Below are 27,500 nucleotides of genomic sequence, written 5' to 3'. Positions count from 1 at the left end.
TAGATGTTGAAAAAACCTGAAATATTTTAGTTTTTCTATACATTAAGAGGGGTTCGGATTGCTCAGTTGGTAGAGCACTCACTCTCTTCACACGCAAAGGGACCGAACCCGATCCCGGGTGCTGTCGAGATTTTATTTCTGACTGACCTCCTTCCCATTGTCCACCAGGCAGTGATTGGGTGGAATGGTCTATAAGATATGGTGGAAGGCACATTGCGATAGACTAGCGTCCTATCCAAATGATAGCAAACAAGTAATATTATCCGTTTAACGCTATAGAAACCAGGATAAACTCCGGTTCCATAGCTCTGAAGGAAGGATACATTAAAAGACTTTGTTCCTCTTACTCAGTGACACAAATACACCGAGCCGTACAGCTGGTAAGGTGAGGATTTAATCTTCCAAATCTCGACTGCACCCGGAATCGATCTTGGTCCCTTTGCGTGTGAAGTGAGAGCTTAGCCAAAATACTCACAACATCCGCCAGCCGGATAAAACTTACCCTCATGCACAAAGCCATGTGTAACCTTAAACATTTATACAGGTTAGTGAGAACTACTCATAAAAATGTCTGGCTATAAAGGTGGGTGACGTGACGTCAATTTCGTCCCTTCTATAAATCCTATACAATCAGCAGCTTTGAAACATTAATTTGATTTAAGAAAGCATAAACAACAATGTGAACTTGAATGTAAGCTTCAATTTAATATACGAAAACAGATAAAATGGACGTTTCAGGTTTCCCCTTTATCAACAAAACAGGATGAGTGTTTCATTCATTCTGTTCTGTTGATAAAGGGGAACCCCGAAACGTCAATTTGATCTGTTTTCGTATATTAAATTGAAACTTACATTCAATTTCACATTGTTGTTTATTTCTTCGAGCTTCGAGCAGAAAAATTTCCAAAAAAAAAAAAAGCATAATATAAATTTTATAATAAATGTTTACTGATTCAAAAGTTGTTTGTTGATGGGGACGATTGTAGTGTAATCTGAATCACAACATGCCATTTAATTATGTGAGGTAAACAGAGTAAAGGGAACAATTTTAATACACCGCCGACCTGTCATGACAAAGCAAGCATTTTCCCTAGGGGAAGATTTCACCCAACCTCACTCAGTACTGCCGTACTCTAGAAAAAACACATATTCAAATATTTGGCCAGAAAACTCGTCCTTCAACTATCGACCGATTTAAATGACCCCCGTCTTAACAAACACTTTCAAACCTGGGACATCTCCGAAGTTCTCCGAAGTCCCAGGTTTGAAAGTGTTTGCTAAGACGAGGGTCATTTATATCGGTCGATATTTGAAGGACGAGTTTTCTGGCCAAATGTTTAAATGTGTTTTTTTCCAAAGCACGACAGAGAGATTACAATGAACTAATATTATGTCAACATAATCGGTCCATTCTGAGAACAGAATGTGCTATCTGAAGTTATAAAAAGGTTTTTGACAAAGATACTTGATGCTATTTTTTTGATATTATTATTATTATTATTATTATTATTATTATTATTATTATTATTATTATTATTATTATTATTATTATTATTATTATTATTATTATCATTATTATTATTTTTATTATTATTATTATTTTTATTATTATTATTATCGTCATCATTATTTTATTATTATTATCATTATTATTATTATTATTATTATTATTATTATTATTATTATTATTATTATTATTATCATTATAATAATAATATTAATAATAATAATAATAATAATAATAATAATAATAATAATAATAATAATAATAATAATAATAATAATTATTATTATTATTATTATTATCATTATTATCATTATTATTACACACCTTATATTCAAAGGTAAATACGGTTTTTAAGATCATTAGATTTGACACTAAACACTGCCATGGTGTCATAAATGAAACTTGACTTAGAGTCTAACTTTATTTAAAAAGTGAAAGAAAGTGAAAATATGTGTTTTGACAAATAGGATTCAACAGTCGTGACGTCACTTCCTTCGTTCTGGTTCTAAACTATCGGAACAATGGCGGACGCCATTATCTTCATCACCGTACTTATGAAATTCTTCTCCGACGAGCATAAAAGTGTATCCAGAGGAGAAAAACATTGTAAATCTGATCATGTTTTGACTTTTATACATTCTGATCACATGACAGGTACAAAAAGTTCTAGCCAGCATGAAGAATAAAAAGTACCGATTGTCTTTGTTTAGAACCAAGCTGCTGGTTGCTGGGCGGACGTGACATAAGACTATTGAATCCTGTGAATAGGTTAGCTTACTTGTCGTTAAAACTGTTCTAACTCTGATACTGGAAAGTGGCGAAAACACTTTTCTCCCATTCTATACAAAACTTGAGCTTTAGGCAGCGAAATCAATTCTTAACTATGATATCGGTGTATATATAGGTGGGAGAGGGGGGATGAAGGGAGGGGGGGGAAGAGGGGGGGGGGGGGCTTAGGGGGGGGGCGGGGGGAGGAGGAGGTGGTCAAAATTGTTCCGCACAGCCATTGTTACATGTTCGAGCACAGAATTACCGGCAAATAATCTAAAGAATTATAAACTATTTGTTCCAGATTCATATTCATCAAATAACGTGCATACTTTTTCTAAATCAAGGGCAATTTTATCATTCATTGACTCAAACTGGTTATTTACAAAATCTTGTAGGGCATAATAATTGGTCATTAGACAATGGGAATCGCCATAATTTGGCCACCCTGTTGCCAGATTCATTTGCGCACAGCACACCTACAGACCTGAACCAGGACCTCTCTACATATCATAAATTTCTGGATTCAGGTGAGGCCGAATTTATCCCCGAAGAACTAAGAAATAGTGAAGTGCCCTCCCTACTAAAGTCACAACAAGATCTTGACAGCCTCAAAACTCTGGCCCAGGACCGTGACCAATGGACACAATTAACAACATGGATGGAGAGAGCAGCTATACTACTATGACTGAATCACACAATTCTCAGCAAGCGTCATTCGGACTGCGAAGCTTACTACTACTACTACTACTACTACTACTACTACTACTACTACTACTACTACTACCACCACCACTACTACTACTACTACTACTACTACTACTACTACTACTACTACTACTACTACTACTACTACTACTACTACTACTACTACTACGCCTAAAGACTGTATTACCGGATCGATTTTGATCGTTGATGGCTCAAAAGATTCGTCTCGATCTATGTTGATTTCGTAATACAGTAGTTTGATAAATAAGATAGATGATTGTCTGTTTGTAATAGCCCTTTATCTATCCGCAAAGATTGCATGTTCTCCACTAATTAAAAAACAAAACAAAATAAATATAAACATCCATATATCTAGCGCTTTTCCACGACTTAACCATGCTCAATGCGCTTCACATTGTTTTAATTATTTCTTTCCCCCCCTCCCCCCCCCCCCCACCCCCGAGGCAATATGGAACCACATGTCCATTTCATACTGTCCTAGTTGCATGATAAGCGTCCGTTTTGTACTATTACTCTTATATTATCCTTCACCGCCTATAGTCAGGTATTCATTTACAGCTGAGTCGAGAGGAGTAATGTATGTTAAATGTCTTACCCAAGGACATACCGTCGGCACCAGAATTTTCCACCACAATTCTCATGTGATCTATTTACTCAAAACGGTTTTATATAATATAGTGTGCGTTTGGCTTAGAAACTCACAACATTGCCTGTTTGTCGGTCCGTTATATTTCTGGATGGCAATGATGTGAGTTTCTTAGCTAAGCGGGCATCATACGAGTATATCAATCAGACTATAAACGTTTAAGGCCAGGCACAGATTTGTGTGTTGGTATGTTTTAATCGGCTAGCCGTATGTTGTGAGTAATCACACAACATATCATATTTCTCTTTTCAACTTCAATGTTTAGCATGAAACCATTCTGACATAAATCCGTTTTGAAGTGGTGGGATACAAATTATGTAACCCATCGTCTCAAAACGGTAAAAATTTGGAATAAACTAATCTTTTTGAATTGAGCTTTTATATAGAACAATATCCTTTAAACGTGCTCAAAGTGCTTTACAGGGGGTCCCTGGCCAACAGCAACATTTAACATTTAGGACGGGACATCCAAAGGAAATCATCATATTTTAAAAGAAAACGATAGATTGTATGTTATGCATTTTTATATCAACACGACTCCACGTATACATTTTGTAGATCTTTTAGATGCTGTGCATTCGGCTAAGTAACTCACAACATTGCCATCCGGAAATATAACGGACCAGCACACAAAACTATGTGTAATTTTGAACGTTTATAAACTTGTAAATGCAGTTAAGTGAGAATTACTTATTAAAGTGAATGGCAAAAAAAAAAAAAAAAAAAAAATTAAAAAAAAAAAAAATTAAACAATAACAAAGACCTGAGTGACGTCAAATTCGTTCTATCTATAACAGAACATGAGAAATTATTATGAGCTGGATTTCACGTTGTTGTATTAAACGATATCTCATTTTGGTTGGAGAGTATTTCCGTTACAGCAATGGGAGCAATCTGAGTCATCAGACCTGTACACATGTAAATAAGTACACATGACCTCGACATAACAACAATTTGAAGGTTAAGCCACAATGCCAAATTAAATAATAAAAATAAATAAATTTTCCCTTTATTCATCCCGTAGGGGAAATTTGTCTCTAGGGTCTATTCCAATGGAAGAATGGAATAACACAGGCGTCAGCCGCAGTGCAGTGCCTCAAAGTGATCTGGGGCGAGGTGACTTGCTCAAGGCAACACAGCGCTGAGACGGGTGATCGAACTTGGTACCTTTCGGGTACGAAGCAAAGACCGTACCGCTGAGCCACGCTGCCACTAAGTAACCTTGCAGTGTCCATCTAACCAATTACAGACATATCAGTCTCTACTTCAATTCCAGGGACATCTGGGACGTACTCTGAAAAAACTCGTATTTAACATTTTGGCCAGAAAATTCGTCCTTCAAATATCGCTCGCTTAAAATGACCCTTATCTTGGCAAAATCTCTCAAATTTGAGCCTTAACACGAAGTTCCAGGTTTGGGAGATTATGCCAGGATGAGGCTCATTTAAATCGATCGATATTTGTAGGGAGAATTTTCTGGCCAAAATTCAAAATAAGCGTTTTTTTTTTTTTAGGTGTGTGGCCGATCTGTATATTGCCAGGTTTCAATTTCCAGAGATTGGAAGATGATATGCCCAATTTGATAGGACTATGGAGCAGGGGTAGTGGATTTGGTGTATGTTGTGTGTGTGTGTGTGTGTGGGGGGGGGGGGGGTGAGGAGGAGGGGTGAGTGATAAAGAGGGGGGGGGGTGATTGGTGATTGGTGAGGAGGAAATAGTGGCTTTGTGGTCTGGTGGTTTGACAATCGCCCCTGGAACTGTGACATTGCGTTCGAATACCGTTACCGGTGTATGCAGCTCAAAGTTGACATTTGAAAAAGCATTTACTGACATTTTCTCTTACCTAACTAACTCAGGTGTAAAATGAGTACCTGGATAGCTCGTCTTCACCGATACAATCCCCTTTCACGCGAAATAACGGAGATAAAATCCGGCTCCAAGTGCCTGATGGCTTTGGAAGACTACTAAAAAAATCATTAAAGTATTTAACTTAAAAAAAACCCTACTGCAATTACACAATCACTCTCTCATTCTCTCTTTACATTTGACTTTGATTGCGTACCCAACACGTGCTTCTACCACTACTACTAATATTATAACCTCTACGTGAGTACTCGTACAAGCACGTAAAGGAATGAGAAACGGTACTCTCTCCTGTGTCATTATCGGCTAATGTGTTGTTGACTTCTCTTTCACGCTTTCCCCAAGACCGATTGTTCAGCTGTTGGCTGGAGAAGCTAATCACGGACATCAGGCTCGGACAAGTGCCGGGCTATAATCATTTTCAAGGGATTCCTATTCACTAGGGGGATTTCCAATTCCAGCCAAGGGAACAGAAACGATCATAGAATTCACCGCTCACTTATTCCATCCGTTCTTTTGTCGTCAGCAATCGTGCGTCCGCTATTGAACGAGCTTCTTGACTAAGACAAAATCATAGAAAACCAAACGTCTTTTCAATGATGCTGTCGATCTTGCTTTTATAATTAATTATTAGTGCACGGTTTTAGAACACTTGATAGAAATGTTGAAAGGAAATTATGAAAAGGAGTAACAAAAACAAAACAAAAAAAAAAAAAAAAGATCATGAAATATTTTGAATAACAATCGTAAAAATAGAATAAAAGTTAAAACTATTTTGAGATTTTTGTATTTCCTCAACGTTTTTATCTCTCTGCTCATTCGTCATTCTATTCCCCAAGCAAGCCAATCCAAGCAAGAGTCCTTCTTTCTGGACTTGAAAACATGTTTATGTCTTGTTTGTTTTGTATCTTAACATAAAAAATTACAAAATTTATGAGTTTTGTTGTCTCTTGAATGAGACAGAAAACTGTCTTTGACCTCTCAGGATTGGGCCTTTATTTTATAATTTTCGCTGGGAATTCTGATCGATGGAGATTGGTGACCCATGCATGAATGTAAATTCTCTAACTGATAAAAAATAAAATTTCACTTTCCTTGCCATTTTCAACTCTAAAATCCATTTTGAACATTTGATTTACACCGACATAAACATCCGTGTTGAAAAGATGGATCACATATTATGAAATGAAAGTTTTCTTTCCAAAATAAAACAGGTGTGACCAGTCGTCTCCAAGCGGTATTAAATCGGGGTGCTAAAAGCTGCATCTAAAGCATAATGTAAATTAATCAGTAGATATTTGACCAATCAAAATATGGTATTTGTGACACACCTTCATACGTGCTCGGACAAACGTAGTTGGTTGCTTATAAACAATAACGTGAACGATATCGACATCTCTCTGATCTTTGTTATTGTATCTATACCACCAAATGGGTGACTAGTTATCACACGATTTTCTCGATCATATTATAAACGTTTAAGTTTACACATCGTTTTCTGTGTGTTGGTACTATTGACCAAACGGTAGAACAGTGGGTATTTTACTAAGACACATCAATAGATAGAATGCGCTTGGCCAAGGAGTTCACAACATTGCCATCCGGAAGTATAACGGACCAACACACAAACTCTGTGTAACCATGAACTTTTATAGTCTGGTTAATACAGTTTAGTGAGAACAACTCACAAACGCCAATGGCAAAAACAATAACAAAGGCCTGAGTGACGTCATCTGCATACTATCTATAGTAAAACCTGTGCAGTTTGCTATGTTAACCAATCACTGCTATTGTTTACATTATGACGACTGTCCGAGAGGCGTGGTTATCTAAGTGTCTATTATTTTGAATCAAACAAAAACTGTTATTGAGAAGAGTACATTTTCTTTCGCTCACACCGGCTCACTGTCTTATTCTACTGACTGGGTGGTCCGTGCTCTTGTTTTTTTTCCTGGTCCAAGCAGTGACTTTTATCTCAGAGGGAGGCAGTCAAATGTATCTTTCCTTTTTATTGAGAGATGACACATCTTTTTTTCCTTGTAGACCATCTCTCTTTTTTTACGATTATAGTTTTTAGTTATGAATTTATTGTGCTTTCTAAACATTAATTTGAGTGCATCCTCCGTTGAGGGTCAAAGAACTGAACAAGTGTGTATGAAAGGTTCCAGACAAAGCAATAAAGAAAAAAACAATAAAAAAAATTATATAGGGATTAAGTAAAGCTCTGTAAAGCGCATTAAGCACGTAAGTTACTAATGAAAACGCCCTCTCTCCCCCTCTCTCTTTTTCTCTCTTTTTCTCTCTCTTTCTCTCTCTCTCTCCCTCTCTCTCTCTCTCTCTCTCTCTCTCTCTATATATATATATATATATATATATTTATATATATTATATATATTCTATATATGTATATATATATATATATATATATATATATATATATATATATATATATTTGTAGATGTATATATATACATATATTATATATATATATTTATATAATATATATAGTATAATATGATATAATATAATATAATATAATATAATATAATATAATATAATATAATATAATATAATATAATAAATTATATATTATATATATATTATATATATAAATATATATATAAATATATATATATATATATATATATATATATATATATATATATATATATATATATATATATATATATATATATATATATATCTCGACGTACTATGACACAAGCAAAGCAGAAAATAAATTATCACTGCAGAAGACAATAAACGTGTACCAAAAAATAAATAGATTATTTTTTCTTCCGGCAACTTAAATCGAAATTTCAAAAAAAAAAAAAAAATCAATTTCACAGTGTCTCTTATTAACTATTTTGGTACCGAGAGGATTAAAAAGAACAAATTTTCCAACATGAACAAATTTTCCCAACGTCTTTTAAAGCATGAATGAGCAAAGCCCGAAGGCAAACACTGTGCAACTTTTATGGAGTGCGGAATCGGGTTGAAAGCCCCGTAATCGGCTACTTTATCTTCGGTACATTAGTTCTATAGATTGGGTATTCTCATCCAAATATTCATCTACAATTCCCCCCGTATTCGATTTTTTTACCCAGCTCCTTCTCACGTTCCTGTCTGGCACGACACACCCGCCATGTTGAAAGAGTCAACTTAATAAGGATGCCTTTGTTTTCTTTTAATATCATCGGTGGTTGGTTGCTATGCTGCCCACTGCCAACGACCTCGCACACGATGAGTCTAGCGCAGACCTGCCGACATGAAAAAAAAATATGTGCGCCTATGTGGTCTTGTGGCATGACTCTCGCTTTCGGATCGGAAGGTCCTGGGTTCGAGCCTCACTCGGCGCATAGTTGAGTCCTTGGAAAAGTCTCTCTATTCATATTTTCTCACCGTACTCAGGTGTAAAATGAGTACCTGACCGTTGACAGCGTTGTCTCTGTCAGAAAAAAATTGTAATATCGTCTAACTGGCGTCATGTTTCGTTCTACATGTTACGTGTATGTATTCGTCAAGGACCCATTGTAAAGCGCTTTGAACACATTTGGTGGATAATGCGCTATATAAAAGCTCAATTTAAAAATTCGTAGTTTTTAGGAGATAAAAATTGTAGTTGGTATGGTTAACTTTACAAATCAACAAATTAGCCTCACGAGGATTCAAAAACACACCAAAGTCCTTAAACTGATGTACTGGCGTCGACTTTCATATTCGATAAGTTTTAATGACTTAGAAAAGCTCGTGAAGATCTGAAATTGAAGCCAAAATTTCGTAATTCTTCGATTTTACCGTAGTACTTGGCAGGCCTGCTCTAGGGTAACTGTAACTGCTGTCAAAAGTCAATAGAATGCACCATCTCGCATTTCAACCAAACTTTATCGACAGTAATTCTTCAGAGTCATTCGGCCCACGGAGCCCGAGTTTATCCCGGTTTCTATAGCATGAAACGGACAATAGCAAGTGCTAGCTACGCTTTGGAGAGGACACTAGTCTATCGCAATATACTTTCCATCAGATCTATCTGACCCAATCACTGCTGGGTGGACAGGGGGGTCAGAAAAAATCTCGACTGCACCCGGGATCGATCACGGTCCCTTTGCTTGTGAAGCGAGTGCTCTACCAACTGAGCTATCGGGACCCCCAAGTTTATCGACGATAGAAAACTGAAAAGAAGATGTACCAAAAGTTCATTTGAGGCAGGCGGAGTATTTTTGTTAGATGCGTGACCATCATTCTCCTCTACGGAATCGCACTGCTACCGATCCTCAGGTACGCAGCGGTTTTTATATGAAATTAGAGCAAAAAGAAATTAAAGAAATGGCACAGGCTGGAAAGCAAAGACAGAAATAAAAACATTGAGGTCCATCGATACATTATTTAAAGACAAGAGATACCAACTGAATATCGCCACCCGGAAGGCAAAACGTCACCATTATCTTTGGATATTAGATAATACAACGACGTGTAAAGAAATCTGCTTACCCTTAATCCCTTCGTTTCCAACACCCATCTCCAACCCTCCAGTTTTGTATCATCCGCATTCATCATGGTCCATGGTGCCTCTCGGCAAATGGGTTCTGTTAGGACATCCATTACTATTGCAAACAGCATTGGGCTGAGAGCAGATCTCTGGTGTAATCCAACTCTTACATTAAACGGATCAGTTGAGCCAACAGCTGTCGTTTGTACATATCTTGGATAAATGTGATATATTTCTCTGTAAACCCCTTTGCTCTTAGACAGTACCACATTTCTTCTCTTGGGACCCTATCATATGCTTTCTCCAGGTCATTGAACAAACAATCTAATTCTCTTTGTTTTTCTCTATACTTCTCTGCGGTCACTTTTAGAGCAAATATAGCATCCGTTGTACATTTACCAGCAACAAATCCAAAATGTTCTTCACTTATGTCTACATCTTTTCTAATCCTCTTATCGATTACTCTTTCCCATATCTTCATTGTATGGCTCATTAACTTGATGCCCCAATAGTTGCCACATTCTTGAATATCTCCTTTATCTTTGTATATCGTACTTTTTGTCCATTCTTCTGGCATTTTCTCTTTCTGAAAGATGTCGTTGAATAACCATACCAGGAAATTTAACCCTTCATCTCCAAGTGATTTCCAGACTTCTGCTGGTATCTCGTCTGGTCCAACTGCTTTCCCCCTTTTTATTTTGCGCACTGCAACCCACACCTCGTTCTTACTTATCTACCTCATCTCCTATCTTCTCTTTAGGTTGTATAACTGCACTCCTCCTCTCCCTGTTATTCTCTTTATTCATGAGGCGTTCGTAGTATGTTTTCCGTCTTGCTCGAATCTCTTCATCTTTGCCCAATATTCTTCCATTCTCGTCTTTGATCATCTTAATATGTTGTATATCTCTCCTATTTTTGTCCCTCTGTCTCGCTATTCTGAAAATATTTTTCTGGCCTTCTTTACTTTCTAATTGCTCATACATATATTTGAATATCTCGGACTTTGCTTTTGCAACAGCTCTTTTTGCTTCTTTTTTTTAACCTGTTTCTATTCATCTACTTCCATAGCATCTCTTTTTTTGTCTCCATGTTCTTCCTTGCTTCCCTCTTTTACTTTATTGCTCCTTGAATCTCTTCATTCCACCACCATGTTTCTTTTCCAACTTTTCCTCTTCCCGAGCTGACCCCTAGCACTTCTTTGGCCACTTCACGGATTGTATCAGCAGTTCTTTTCCATTCCTTTCTGAAATCAATTCCTAGTCTTCATTTCACCGTTGTAGCAAATAGTTCTCTTTGTTCTTCCTCTTTTAGTTTCCACCATCGTTTTTACCCTCACTTTGTTTCTATTTTATCTTCCTCTATCCAAATTCCACTTTCGCAATAACAATCTTATGTTGCGCTGCCACTCTCTCTCTCTCTCTCCTGGCAAACTGCCACAATCTGATCCTTCCTTCAAATTTCTTCTCCAGCACAACAGGTAATCCACTTGTGTCTTTCTCACACCACTTGAATACATCACTATGTACTCATCTTTCTTTCTAAAATATGTATTTAGTTTTGCCAGGTCTATCCTTGTTGCAAATCTTACAATATCTTCGCCTTCTTCATTTCTGCTGCCATACCCATACCTTCCCAGCCATTTCCGATATTGCTTTCTCCAACGTGCCCATTTAAGTCCGCACCGATGAAAACTCTTTCTGATTTGTCAAACAGTTCCATTTGTTCATCCATCCAAAATTCTTCCTTCTTGTTTTGCGTCCAGCCTGTCTGGGGTGCGTATGCACTCACGACAATGATTTGCTCTATGTTGACATCCACATAAGTCTGTCGGACACCCTTTGGTATAATGTCAGAATAAACTCTATAAAAGAATTGACGTTATTTACAATTACAATAGTATGAATAAAGACATTTTGATTTATTGAAGTTTAGTAAACAAGATGCGTTCTCCTAAATGGAAAAGATTTATTATATCTCAAACTGAATAGATCAATCTAAAATGTTAATTCAAGAACCCTGTTCACCTTTATTTAAAAGCCAACCTTGAGATCTACTTACTGGGCAATCATAACAATAGGTGCCCTTCAATGAACGTTATTTAAATACCAGAGCTGGTTTTGTACATCATACAATTTGAAGGAAAAGCTTTATCATGGCAATAAGAACTTAATGTTGTTTTGTAAAACCCAACTGCTGGATTAATTGGTGTATAGAGAGCATTTACTTGTAGCTGATGAGTTTGAGCAGATTAAATATTCAATTTTTATGTCGGGTTGGTATAAACTTAAATCTTAAACTTGAGCTTTTATATAATGCAATATCCACTAAACGTTCTCAATACGTTTTACAAAGGGTCCCCGACCAACAGCAAATCGTAACATGTAGAACGAGACATGAAGCCTGTTAGGCGATATTACAATGTTTTTCTTCGACCCTGAGACAACGCTGTTGACGGCAAGGTACTCATTTTACACCCGAGTGCGGTGAGAGAATGTGAGTAAAGAGCCCTTTCCAAGGACTCAACCCAGTACCTTCTGATCCGAAAGCGAGTGTCATACCACAAGATCACATCGCCGCACATGTCCATTTCTGCCACCTCAACTTCTTTATCTTGTTTCTTTGTCATATCTGCTGTCTCTAATCCATAATATATATAATTCCTGGTCTTACCACAGATGTAAAAAAATCCCTTCTTCATCTTTGCAAAAATTCTTACCAAAAAAAATGACGTCACAATACAGTCCTATCATCAGGCTATAAGTAAACGATGGTCACCCTCGGTGCAGCAACAACGCACAGTAAGCAAAACCGGGTGCCCATTAACAAACCATTAGCTGTTACGCCATTGTAAGTTCTTTGTAAATACATCGGTAAGTTTGAAGTCATTTACCACGGACAAATATGGCGTCATTTGGAGTTTTGTTGGTGTTAATTGTCTTCTTATAGAAATATTTGTCACGGCACTTATAGTCGTATGTTTACTCACAACTCGGGTCATTTGTTACCTTCGCTTCAAAATGGTTTTATGTCGGGGTATATTAGATGCTAGGGTGGGTTAGGGGGAGGGGGGTAAAGTCGAGTGGGTAAGGCGATGCATAGTGATACAGAAGGTCCAGGATTCGAGCCCCACATCAGGCACTTTCGTTTTTATTTTCCTTGGGGAAAAGATTAAACCCCAATTTGATCACGTTGGACAATATGGGTGATTCCTGTTGTCATGAGACATCCTGTTTGATGGATTTTCTATATACATTCATGGAATGCCTAGACGACGGTATAAAATGGTGTCGTTGTAAAAGGGTGTAATATTATTAAATGTCAATGTTAGATGCTAGACAATGCATTTATAGATTTTAAGAATAAGGCTTGGGTAAGGTCTTTATGGCCTATTGATGAAAATGAATATTATGGGATGTTTAACTTAAAAAGTAGTTCTTCAGAACCTTGACGGCTATGGAACTAGAGTTTATCTCGCTCGGTTTTTATAGCAGGAAATGGACAAAAGCAATTGGTTGCAATCCTTTGACAGGATGCTAGTCTATTGCAAAGTATTTTCCGCCAGATCTAATAGATCATTGAGATTGAGTCCCTGGAAAAGGCGCTTTACTCACATTCTCTCACCATACTCAGGTATGAACCGAGTACCAGGGCGTTAACAGCGTTGTCTCTATCTGAAAAATAAACTGTAATATCGTCTAACATGTTACATGTTGCTGTTGGTCAAGGCCTCCTTCTAAAGCGCTTTGAGCACGCTTAGTGGATATCGCGTTCTATAAAAGCTCTATTTAAAAAAACAACAAACAAATTATGTGTTTGTACCTTTCATCTTGCGGGAAGATGTTGTGATTATTTTACCTAAACGCATAGCATCAATAAGGAACCGAAGTGCATTGTGATTTGAAATTGGAAATGATTATAAATAGATAGATTACATATTGTATTTATCGGATCTGCCCTTACTTATCAAGGAACAAATTATAAGACACAATAGTGAACGGTGGATTAAATATAAATAAGGATAAGATCAATGTTATTGTTGTCGTTGTCGCTTTTGTTATTGTTATTGTTATCACTGGGGCATTAACTCAAGAATCGATGCAGTGAGAGCGCATGTGGTGTGTGTATGTGTTTATGTGTATGTGTAAATGTGTATGTATGTATGTATGTATGTATGTATGTATGTATGTATGTATGTATGTATGTATGTATGTATGTATGTATGTATGTATGTATGTATGTATGTATGTATGTATGTATGTGTGTGTGTATTATATCAGAGAAGGAGAGATAGAGGGCGAAGAAAATAAGTTGAGAGAATTTCTACTTGATTGTGCGTCTGAATTGCGCACTTGGATTTTCGTTGATAAGACTTAAGAGCAATACATTGAACAAAGAAGATAGGGATCAATATTAAAGATATAGAATGAATGCAGTTGACGTCACTCTGCTCTTTGATTTTGTTTTTCGTTTTGGCCGTCATTTGGGTGATTAGATTCTATCAAACAGACATTTAAAATAAAGCGTTTAAGGGAACACGTCAGACGTTTTATGTCGTGGTGGGTTTGATCGTAGCCATCGTAAACTAAAAGATAGAACTAATTTGACGTCATCATGTCATCCGCGTTTATGAGTAATTCTCACTAAACTTTATTACCCAGACTATAAACGTTTAAGGTTACACATAGTTTTGTGTGTTGGTCCGCTATACTTCCGGATGGCAATGTTGTGAGTTTCTTATCCAAGCGCATACTATCTATATCCTGACACTTGACGTATCCAGGACTTATAGTTTGACGTCATTTTTTAGGTTTGTGCAGCGTCTAGTGAGTTGTCGTTAATAGAGCTCAAGGAAGCAAGTGGTCCCATTGGTTGAACTATTGATTACAACTCACGATTTGATTTCTTTTGTGGCCTAAGACTGGTCTTTTGACGTCATTTTTGGTCAGTGTCAGGTTATAGGTTAACGATGGCGACGGTTTGATCTCGCGAGCAGAACGTGTGAGTGTTTTACTTAAATATATGACACAAATCAATCGTTGATGGTACCTGCTTAGTCAAATGCCTACTTTCTCTGTCCTCAAAAACAGTCGTACCAATATTATACAAAACTATGCGTAAAGTTTAACGATTATTGTTTAGTTCATGCTTTGCATTGAAGTAAAATACTCACCCGTTCTGCCTGCCAAATCAATTTTAATAACACACACACAACTATATGTAAACCTTAAATGTTTATAGTCTAATACAGATAATTTAATGAGAACTAATCACCTATCTGGCGGCCTACAAACTCACTACAAAATTTGAGTGACGTCAAGTTCAATTATTCTATACAATCGTACGCTAACCACAACCGCCCCCCCCAAAAAAAAAAAAAAAAAAAAAAAAAAAACAAAACAAAAAAAAACACAAAACAAGACAAAAAAAAAAACATTTGGTTAGAAACATTTTGCTGCCATAGCATTCAACAAGACCTCGCAATGTCTCGGGTTTAGGAGGTTTTGCAAAGTAGAGGGTCGTTTAAATTGATCGATATTTGGGTCCCGATAGCTCAGTAGCTATGACATTCGCTTTCTGATCGAAAGGTACTGGGTTCGAGCCTCGCTCGGTGCATAGTTGAGTCCTTGGAAAATGCTCTTACAAGGGGTCCCTTGCCAACAGCAGCACTTAACATGTAGGACGAGACATGGCGCCTGTTTGGCGATATTTCATTTTTTTTTTCGGTCCGAGACAACGCTGTTAACGGGCAGGTACTCATTTTTACACCTGAGTACGGCGAGAGAATGTGAGTAAAGAGCCTTTTCCAAGGACTAAATTATGCGCCAAGCGAGGCTCGAACCCAGGACCTTCCGATCCGAAAGCGAGTGCGTGTCATACCACAAGACCACGTAGCCGCACAATTAACTTTATATAATTGAAATATCTAATTATTATCTGTTTCAGGTTACACAACTGACCGCGTCATCGACACAACGCCAATGACCATCCGAGTGGTCACGGGGACCGTAGCCTTGCTGCCATGTCGAGTGGACCCCAAATACACCGAAAAGCAGTCAGACGATTACAAGGTATGTAGAAATTCCATGGTTTCGTATCAAGATAATACTGCCGTACTAGTTGTTATTGTTGTTTGTTGTTGTTTTGTTGTTGTTGTTGTTGTTGTTGTGCTTCTTCTTCTTCTTCTTCTTCTTCTTCTTCTTCTTCTTCTTCTTCTTCTTCTTCTTCTTCTTCTTCTTCATCTTCTTCTTCTTCTTCTCCTCCTTCCTTCCTTCTTCTTCTTCTTCTTCTTCTTCTTCTTCTTCTTCTTCTTCTTCTTCTTCTTCTTCTTTCTTCTTCTTCTTCTTCTTCTTCTTCTTCTTCTTCTTCTTCTTCTCTTCTTCTTTCTTCTTCTTCTTCTTCTTCTTCTTCTTCTTCTTCTTCTTCTTCTTCCTTCTTCCTCTTCTTCTTCTTCTTCTCTCTCATTCTTTCTCCTCTCTTCTACTTCCTTCTTCTCTCTTCTTCTTCTTCTTCTCTTCTTCTTCTTCTTCTCTTCTTTCTTTCTTCTTTCTTCTTCTTCTTTTCTTCTTCTCTTCTTCTTCTTCTTCTTCTTCTTCTTCTTCTTCTTCTTCTTCTTTCTTCTTTCTCTTCTTCTTCTTCTTCTTCTCTTCTTTTCTCCTCCTCTTCTCTCTTCTCTTCTTCTTTCCTTCTTCTTCTTCTTCTTCTTCTTCTCTTCTTCTCTTCTCTTTCTTCTTCTTCCCTTCTTCTTCTTCTTCTTCTTCTTCTTCTTCTTCTTCTTCTTCTTCTCTCTTCTTCTTCTTCTTTCTTCTTCTTCTTCTTCTTCTTCTTCTTCTCTTCTTCTCCTCTCCTCCTCTCTTCCTCCTCTTCTTCCTCCTCCTCCTCCTCCTCCTCCTCCTCCTCCTCCTCCTCCTCTCCTTCTTCTTCTTCTTCTTCTTCTTTTCTTCTTCTTCTTCTTCTTCTTCTTCTTCTCTTCTTCTTCTTCTTCTTCTTCTTCTTCTTCTTCTTCTTCTCTTCCTTCTTCTCTTCCTTCTTCTCTTCCTCTTCTTCTTCTTCTTTCTTCTTCTCTCTTCTTCTTCTCTCTTCCTCTCCTCCTCCTTCTCTTCTCCCTTCCCTCCTTCCTTCTTCTTCTTCTTCTTCTTCATTAAGTCTTTAACTACGCGTGACACCAACACGAATGCAAGAGAAAAATACAAGGCAACACTTTTATTCCAGTACTATCTACCTAAGAAACTCAAAACTCTCACACAAAAGGAAACAATTCTCTTAAACATTTGAACGCGTCCTGATTCTGTAGTGTTGGCTGGCAGGTCGTTCCAGAGTCTGATTGCTGAGGGGGAGGAGTGAATGTTTGTGTGTCTCTATTCTTGCATGCGGCTTGGACATATTTTATCATTATGGCTCCGTGCTCTCGTTCTATTATTTAAAAAGCTTCACCTCTGTTAAAAAGAGTCCATAATTTGCGTATGAGAAAAAAGTGGAGATTATAAATAAAGAGAAAATGAGAGATATTTTGTTTATAGAAGATAAATCAGAATGTAAAGAGGAGGAGATGGAGTGATAGATAAGGTGGAGAGTGAGAGAGAGAGAGAGAGAGAGAGAGAGAGAGAGAGAGAGAGAGCGAGAGAGAGAGAGAGACAGAGAGAGAGCGTGTGTGTGTAAGAGAGTGTGTGTGTGAGAGAAAATAAAAGAAATACATAGGGAGAAAGAGAGAACGAGAGAGAATAAAAGAGGTATATGTTGAGATAGTGAGCGATGAAGATAGAGATAGGTAGAACGAGAGCTAGGTTGACTGGTATATATATAATATATATATATATATATATATATATATATATATATATATATATATATAGAGAGAGAGAGAGAGAGAGATAGATAGATAGATAGATAGATAGATAGATAGATAGATAGATAGATAGATAGATAGATAGATAGATAGATAGATAGATAGATAAATAGATATATAGATAGGTAGTTAGATAGGGATGGATAGAGAAAAAAGATTATGAACACTAAATTGGTGGATCGCCATATAGATTGGTATAATATATGGAAAGAGAGAAATTTGGATTGAAAGAGATAGATACATAGACAGATTGAGAGAAAGAGAGAGAGAGAGAGAGAGAGAGAGAGAGAGAGAGAGAGAGAGAGAGAGGGGGGGGAGAGACAGAAAGAAAGAAAGAGAGAAAGTGAAAAAGAAAGAAAGAAAGAAAGAGAGAGAGAGAGAGAGAGAGAGAGAGAGAGAGAGAGAGAGAGAGAGAGAGAGAGAGAGAGAAAGAAAGAAAGAGAGAAAGAGAAAAAGAAAGAAAGAAAGAAAGAAAGAAAGAAAGAGAGAGAGAGAGAGAGAGAGAGAGAGAGAGAGAGAGAGAGAGAGAGAGAGAGAGAGAGAGTGAGAATGGTATATAAAGAGGAAGAGTGCGATAGACAGGGAAAGAAACATAAATAGATAGAGACAGAGGTGGTGGAAAAAAAGGGGGTGGGGGGGGGGGTAGGGTGGGTGGAAGCGATAGAGTGAGATATGACGAAGTGGCCCCCGTGACACCTCCGCGGCCCCAATACATTTGCTGATTTGCCCTCTGCTATCCGGGGCCAAAACAAAGCTATGATTTTGATAAAGATGTACGAGCATCCCCATGAAGGCTGCTATTCAAAGCAGCCGTCTGCCTACATGATGTTAACGATAGGGATCAATGGTATGATATATAATACTGCTGCTGTTGATGATATGCGTTTAGATAAAACACTCACAACATCTGCCAGTCGGATATGACGTACCAACACGAAACTATACGTAACCTTGATTCTGCCGTACTCTGAAAAAAAAAACAACAACACATATTTAAAAATTTGGCCAGAAAACTCGTCCTTCAAATATCGATCGATTTAAGTGACTCTCAGCTGGGCAAAATTTCTCAGACACTCGAAGAAGTAGAGTTGGAGAGATTGAGGTGGCGCAGTGGTTAACGCATTGAACCTGACCCTGAATGTCCTGAGTTCGAGCCCCTCTTCACACACTTTCCTTTTATTATTCTTTGATCAATGTTACCATGGCAAGGACGTGATTAGTAACAAAGATCATTCTTCAGCCAACAATAAAAAGATAATTGATACATAATTACATTACTTATAAGCCTTGAGTAATGTATTCATGTTTTCATTATCTTTGTTGTTGTTAGTCGAAGAAGGGTCTTGATGTCGAAACATTTCATGTTTGGATATTTTGCTCCGTTTTTTGAAGCTGTTATATTCATGATTGTTTATGACGTGAAACAGCCCACAGCTTCTCGCAGCCTGGTACCACTTTGAGTTTAATAATAAACCATTTCATTTTTTTATCTATTTATATCCTATTTACCTAAGTGTATGTTTCATAATAACATTTAGATACTTTGAAGCGGTTACTTCTTGTGGTGAGTCCTCTTACAACCACTTCACAAGCCGTTACTCGTCTACATCATCCAAGATCCCTACTCCATATCGCCAAAGGGTTTGTTTTTTCAACGTTACAGAACATACACACACACCTAAACACACACACACACACACACACACACACACTCACATGCACACAACCCCCCCCCCCAAACAAAACAAAACAATTAACAAAAACAAAAACAAAACCCCAATAAAAATAATAATAAAAATACAAAAGCAGACAAAAATCAAAAACAAAAAGCAAAAACAAAAACAAAACAAAAAAACAAAAAAACAAAAAAAACAACAAAAAGCAAAACAAAGTTAACAAACTTGAGATTTTATATAGAGCAATATCTATTTAGAGTTCTACAAAGGGTTCCTGGCCAACAGCAGCAATTAACGTGAAGGACAAGACATGACGCTTGTAAAGGGATATTATAAAAAATTTTTTCTGAGACAACCAGGTACTGATTTTACACCTGAGGTCGGTGAGAGAATGTGAGTAAAGAGCCTTTTCCAGGGACTCAACTATGCGTCGCTCAAACGGGAATCGAAGCCAGGACTTTCCGCCGATCCGAAGGCTTGTGTCATACCACAAGACCACATAGCGGCGTAAAGGAAACGGGTCTTCACCTCCATCTATTGAAATGTAGCACTTGGGCGGTTATAATGTGGTCTTGTGGGATGACACTCGCTTTCGGATCGGAAGGTCCTGAGTTCGAGCGTCGCTCAGCGCATAGTTGGGTCCTTGGAAAAGACTCATTACTCACATTTTCTCACCGTGTTAATGAGTACCTATCGGGCTGTTATAAGCGCTGTCTGTCGGTAAAAAATTGTAATATCGCCTGATAGGCGTCGTGTCTTGATCTACATGTTACGTGTTGCGTTGGTCAGGGACTTTTGTAAAGCGCTTTGAGAACTTTTAGTGAATATTGCTCTATATAAAAGCTCAACTTTTTTAATCTTTTAAATGCCTTTTACAATAATAGAACATAACGACATAATCTCAAATAGCTTGTTATGTGCAACGTTTACAGACAGTTGTTCACACATCATTAATTGTAGTGAGCAATATATCCATATGACAATGTTCAGACAAACTTACACTTGTAGATTATTGAAGTCGTTGAAACCCTGATAGTGATTAGATAAATCATTAGTGTACAAAGCTCATAATATAATGTAAAAATATCATCATTATCATCATCATCATCATCATCATCATCATCATCATCATCATCATCATCATCATCATCATCATCATCATCCACAATGATATGTAATCTATCTAATTCTCGTTTATTTACAACAATACGATTATGCAGATTTTGTTAATTAGCAATTACGATTTGATTTGTGTTCAGTATTAACAAAATACTTACAACGCTTCAACAGTCGTGACGTCACTTCCCTCCTAATAACGCATAGTAACTTAGTAACTGGTCCTAAACTATCGGAACAATGGCGGACGCCCACATGAAATACTTCTCCGACTAACATAAAAGTGTATACAAAGGAGAAAAACATTATAAATCTGATCATGTTTTGAATTTTATACATTCTGATCACATGACATGTGAAAAAGTTCTAGCCAGCATGAAGAATAAAAAGTAGCGATTTTCTTTGTTTCGCTGCTGGTTGCTGGACATCAGGCTATTGAATCCTATTCTGACCAACATTTTCAAAAGGCGCGTTTAGTCAGTGTACAGACCTCGTTGTTACCTTGACCCCATGACCGTATTCATTCACGTGACCTACTCATAATTATTTCTAATTAGAGGCCCAACTTAATGCGATAACAATCTTACCATATTTATTTGTCAACTATAACCAGACATGGTTTGTTTTTCGAGACATACCGAAAAAAAAAAAAAAAAAAAAAAAAAAAAATAAAAAAAAAAAAAAATAAAAAACAAAAATAAACTAACAAACAAACAACAACAAAAAACAAACAAACACGAAAGAAAAGAAACCAGCAAAGAACAACAAAATAAATAAACAACAAAACAAACAAAACAACTCCCCTCCCACCAATAAAACCCAACGAAAAAAACAACAAAATACAACCTGACTAGACTGGAACATTTAAATTGAGCATTTATATAGCGCAATATCCACTTCACGTGCTCAATGCGCTTACATTTATGCTTTTACACGTAAATCTGTACTAATCTATTCTGACATGATGAGTCCTTTCGAGACATATGTACCATCAACGACCAACGAATCACAGTAAAATGTAACCCATAAAAGAATTGGACATTTGCATGTTTTAAAAACTAAATCTGTGCTGCTCTATTCTGACATTTAAGTAGTATGGGTGAGTCCATCCAAGACTGCAATCAGCTTACAAGACAGCCTAACGGACCAGTGTATAAAGACAGACATTTACATGCTTTTAAAACTAAATATGTAACCATTTCAGACATTTAGGTTGTGTGAGTGAATCCATTCAGAACTGCAATCACTCTTCAAGACAAGATGCCATCAATGGTCAATGGAACAACGTAGAGAGTACATCTTGGAAACACTGGGAAATTTAATTTACGTGCGTTTAGAATTAATAAATTTGTGCTTATCTATTCTGACATTTAGATAGTGTAGGTGAGTCTATCCAAAACTGCCACCAATCTTCAAGACAGACGTATGATCAACGACCAACGAATGACAGTAAAATGTACCTCCTAAAAGATTCGGACGTTTGCATGTTTTAAAAAGTAAATCTGTATTCATCTATTCTGACATTTAGGTAGTGTGGGTGAGTCCAACAAAGACTGCCATCAGTCTTCAAGACAGGCTAACGGTCCAGTGTGGAAACTACCTCTTGGAAACAATGGGACATTTGCATGCGTTTAAAATTAAATCTGTATTCATCTATTCTGACATTTAGGTAGTTTGGGTGAGTCCAACCAAGACTGCCATCAGTCTTCAAGACAGGCTAACGGTCCAGTGTGGAAACTACCTCTTGGAAACAATGGGACATTTGCATGCGTTTAAAACTAAATCTGTATTCATCTATTCTGACATTTAGGTAGTGTGGGTGAGTCCAACCAAGACTGCCATCAGTCTTCAAGACAGACGTATAATCAACGACCAACGAATCAGCGTAGAAAGACCATTCCTCAAGGACTGGAACCTTCACATACGGAACGTAAGCCTGACCGATGCCGGGGTCTACAAGTGTCAGATCAACACAGATCCTGTGGGGACCAAGAATATCACTCTAATAGTACAAGGTAAATGATGGGATTGTTATTATTATTATTATTATTATTATTATTATTATTATTATTATTATTATTATTATTATTATTATTATTATTATTATTATTATTATTATTATTATTATTATTATTAACAATATTGCTATCATGATCATAATCATCATCACACTTATCATTCTAACAATAACAATTAAAGTTTTACGACATTGTGCTACATAAAAGGTCAAGTTTTGAAACATAACTCATAGGAAGTATACTTTAGGCGAGATATTAGAAACACCAATAATCTGAATAAAGTTATTTTCTTACAAATCCATGTTCCACCACACCAGATCCCCCTCACATCATTGACTATTCGATGCCCCTGGATGTCCAGTCAGAGGAAATGGGCAAGGTCGAACTCTTCTGCAATGCCTCGGGATTCCCAGAGCCAAACATCACCTGGTTCAGACTTCACAAGGAAACCCACGGCGTCAAAGAAAGTGAGTAATATACGATTCTTACACTCTTATCTTTTGTAATAGGCTTCAACAGTCGTGACGTCACTTCCCTCGTTATGACGCATAGTAACTTAGTAACTGGTTCTAAACTATCGGAACCATGGTGGACGCCTTATGAAATACTTCTCCGACGAGCATAAAAAGTGTATCCAGAGGAGATAAACATAAGTCTGATCATGTTTCGAGTTTTATACAATCTGATCATATGACATGTGAAAACGTTCTAGCGAGCATGAAGAATAAAAAGTACCGACTTTCTTTGTTTAGAACCAAGCTGCTCGTTGCTGGGCGGACGTGACATCAGACTGTTGAATTGACTAGGTTACACATTGAATCAAAAAGTGGCATAACTATTCCCTGTTCGAATTTGAAGTTTTCACTGTCAAGCCATTTGGGGAAAAAAAACAATGTTTTTGTTTATTCATCTTAACAACGCCACTACCACATTCGTCTCTCATTCGTCTGTAGTGTTTAACTCATCCTGTTTTGCCGATAAAGGGGAAACCCGAAAGTTCCATATTATATGTTTTCGTACATGAAATTGAAGCTTACATTCAATTTCACATTGTTATTTATTTCTTCGATCTTCGAGAGGCAATGCTTCCATTTTATTTCTCCACAGAGGTGGGCAACATTGGAAACTCTCTGGTCATCAGAAACATTTCACGGATGTGTGCTGACTCGTACATGTGTGTAGCTAATAATGGTGTGCCACCAGCCATGAGTCGAACCTTTCAAGTCACAGTTTTGTGTAAGTATTGAATTATAATAAATAAGGCTGCGCAGTCTCTATGGACGCTTGCCGTGAATGTGTGCGTCACTTCGAGTTTGTCAGTCCGTTTCTACTATCCAGTTAGTAATCTGCCTCCATAAATCTCTGTCTAGTGCAAGTGTTCTTAGCTTTAGAATGTCATCATGTATGTTAAGGTGCTGAGGCTTTGGATGTTTCCTTGTGTTGTTGAAATCATTTCTTCGGTTGTTGTTTCTAAATGTATTTGATATTTTTTGAGATATTTGATATATATTTTTTAAAGTATTGAATTAGATAGGAGTTAATTACGAACATTCATACTGAGCTCTTTCACTGGCATAACATGCTCAATGTTCTCCACAATACTTCACAATTCAATCCCCAATCAATCCATATGTAATAATAATATCTCCATTATGTTTTTGATACAATAATCACGCCTAAAAATCGACGTGTACAGTAGTACAAGTTGAATTTTAGACGTGATTATTGTATTAAAAACATACATGCACTATCTGCAGCTGCTTCACATACTGATCGATTAAACTGACATCTTCAAAGTCTTTCGTGTCAGAATTTTGACAAGTCGGGGATATTTTTTATTAGTCACTCGTTTTTTAAATAGTTCTACGGCTATGTGGTCTTGTTGTATTACTCTCGCTTTCGGATCGAAAGGTCCTGGGTTCGAGCCTCGCTCGGCGCATAGTTGAGTCCTTGGAAAAGACTCTTTACTCACATTTTCTCACCGTACTCAGCTGTAAAATGAGTACCTGGCCGTTAACAGCATTGTCTCTGTCCGAAAAAGAAATTGTAATATCGCTAAGTTAAGTCAGTGTTGCTGTTGATTAGGGACCCCTTGTAAAGCGCTTGGGGGCACGTTTACTGGATATTGCCATATATAAACGCTCAAGTTTAATTGTATATTAAACTGAATTTTATCTTATCTTATCTTACTGAAGGCTTAATAGGAATTATCCTTTAAATGCCTTATACAATAATTTATAATTACATAATCTCATATAGCTTGCATTTCATCATTCACAGACAGTCTTAGACAACTTTGAATGTCAGGAAAAATGTATCAATACGGCAATGTAAAATCGAAAATTACTATCATAGAATTCTGGTAATTGAAAACTGATCGAATGAATCATAAATGTACAAAGTGGGAGAGTAATCAGTTAGAACTTTTCTGGGAATATTGATGAGTTACCCAATTGAATAAGTGTCAGAAGACGAAGTCACGAGGTGTCGGAAAGGTGTCAGAAGGTGTCATTCCTCAGGCAATTAGACTGCCTGTTCCACACTCACCGGTCATATCGTTGTTTGGGATAAAGACACTGGTCGATATTTAACCCCTTACATGCGAGATTCGCTTTTAACGTTGTACAAAAGGTCATAATGTGTATCGTTTCCACGTGAATATTAAATACCGTATCAGAATGAGGAGGGGTGGGGGGGGGGGGGGGGGGGCGCAATAGTACGTTTTAAAAATTCTGGTAAAAAACTTTCAAATATCCATCTACTGAACTCACCTTAATGTTCCAAACAAAAAAAAAAAAAGACAAACAAACAAACAAACAAAAAAAAAACCCAACAAAAAGCAAAACAAAACAAAACAAATAACAAACAAACAAATGAACATAAAAAAAATCAACAACTCTCAAACATCGGTTTGAGAGTTTTTGGTTTGGAAAGATTAGGGTCATATTAATCGTTCAATATTTGGAGGACTACTTTACTGGCCAAAATTCTTAAAATGTGTTTTTCCAAAATACGTCATAATGAATGCTGGCCGCTCGGGGTATTTATTTCTGTAATTCTATTAAAAATCTACATTGTATAACAGATCATACCATTGCAAGGATTAATTAAGGATTAAAGGCGGGGATCCCGGTCCGGTAGCTCAGTTGGTAGAGCACTACTTCACACGAAAAGGGACCAAGATCGATCTCGGGTGCAGTCGTGATTCTTTTACAGACCCCTCCACCCCCCCCCCCCTTTCCACCCAGCAAAAATGTATTATAACAAATCATAGAAAAAAAGGAACGAAATACTAAACACGGAAAGTTTCGAGCTGAAAATCAACCAACAAAAATCAATAAAGACAAAAAAAAAAAAAAAACAAAAACATTACAAAAAAAAAAAAAAAAATACAAAAACAAAACAAAATCAATCCAAATCGACGATAGAGCAATATTCGGTACGTCCTCAATTTGCTTTGTCTCACACCGTTTCATACACACACACACACACACACACACACACACACACACACATTTCAATCTATTATTTCTTTTTTTGTATGTGTTGTTGTTGTTGTTGTTGACAGAAAAAGGGTTTGAGTCCGAGACGTTCCGTGCTTTGATATTATGTTCCTTTTTGAAGTTGTCAATATTCATTTTTGTTTGTTATGAAACGGTACCAATCAAACACTCGCTTTCGGATCGGAAGGTCCTGGGTTCGAACCTCGCTCGGCGCATAGTTGAGTCCTTAGAAATGGCTCTTTGCTCACATTATCTCATCGTACTCAGGTTTAAAAGTTGCCTATATCGGAAAAAATGTAATATCGCCTGACAGGCGTCATCATGTCTCGTTCTACATATTACGTGTTGCTGTTGGTCAAGGACCCGTTGTAAAGCGCTTTGAGCGCGTTTAGTGGATATTGCGCTATATAAAATCTCAAGTATTATTAAATTGTTACGTTGATACTCTCACTGCTAGCAGGTTAAACAGTTTCACAGCAATTGCCACGCTATCACCTCCTCCTCCTTCGGCCTCCCCCCACCCCCCCCCCCCCGCCAGCCACATCCCCGCCATATCAATTATGAATGGCTAATATCTATCATAAACTGCGATGCTAGATATTCCGCACTTCCGTCTTTGGAAACGCCGAGGCTGAGAAGATCGAAGACAAAAACCAGTGATGAAATATTGATTCTTACAACATCTCTAAGTCATTTGTTTACCTGCTAACTGCCGTTCTTTTAAAAGGCAAGTATTTTAAAATTTGGCAAGAAAAAGTCTTCTTCAAATATCATAAAAATCAAATTAAAATTGAGCTTTTATATAGAGCAATATCCACTAAACGTGCTCAAAGGTCGTTACAAGGAGTCCCAGGCCAACAGCAACATTTAACATGTAAGACGGGACATGACGTCTGTTAGGCGATATTACAAATTTTTCTTTCGGACAGAGACACTGCTGTTAACGGCCAGGTACGCATTTTGCACCCGGGTACGGTGAGAGAATTTGAGTAAACAACCTTTTCCAAGGACTCAACTTTGCGCCGAGTGAGGCTCGAACCCATGACCTTCCGATCCGAAAGCGAGTGTCTTACCACGAGAAAACATAGCCGCTCAAATTCTAATAATATCGACAGCTGCGAAGTCCCAGGTTGGAGAGTTGGGTCTTTTATTTTATTTTGGGGGGGGGGGGGGGGGCAAAATGAAGGTCATTTAAATCGATCGATATAATTTGAAGGACGGGTTTTCTGGCCAAATTATGAAATACGTGTTTTTCCAGAGTATATCAGTTAACTGGTTAACCACGGGTGTTAAACGTCATATCCTGACCAAATTCTAGCTGAACGCATTTATTTCATTTTGG

At 37.3% G+C, this 27,500-nt stretch overlaps 1 protein-coding gene across 6 annotated transcripts in view; it reads left to right on the top strand.

The window, feature by feature from the left end:
• The window catches only part of LOC144965040 (lachesin-like), a 106,868-nt gene that overhangs the window by 69,139 nt on the left and 10,229 nt on the right, over nt 1-27,500 (top strand). For all 6 annotated transcript variants that reach the window (XM_078899918.1, XM_078899917.1, XM_078899913.1 and 3 more), the window contains exons 4-7: nt 15,946-16,070; nt 22,448-22,652; nt 22,973-23,122; nt 23,763-23,891. In XM_078899918.1, the coding sequence (XP_078756044.1) occupies nt 15,946-16,070; nt 22,448-22,652; nt 22,973-23,122; nt 23,763-23,891 (609 nt within the window). The remainder of the gene's footprint in view (nt 1-15,945; nt 16,071-22,447; nt 22,653-22,972; nt 23,123-23,762; nt 23,892-27,500) is intronic.

The sequence above is a fragment of the Berghia stephanieae genome, chromosome 2 (genome assembly GCF_034508935.2).
Source record: "Berghia stephanieae isolate SIO BIC M18660-M18661 chromosome 2, UCSD_Bste_1.3, whole genome shotgun sequence".
NCBI classification, from domain to species: domain Eukaryota; kingdom Metazoa; phylum Mollusca; class Gastropoda; order Nudibranchia; family Aeolidiidae; genus Berghia; species Berghia stephanieae.
This window is presented reverse-complemented; position numbering and strand designations above follow the sequence as displayed.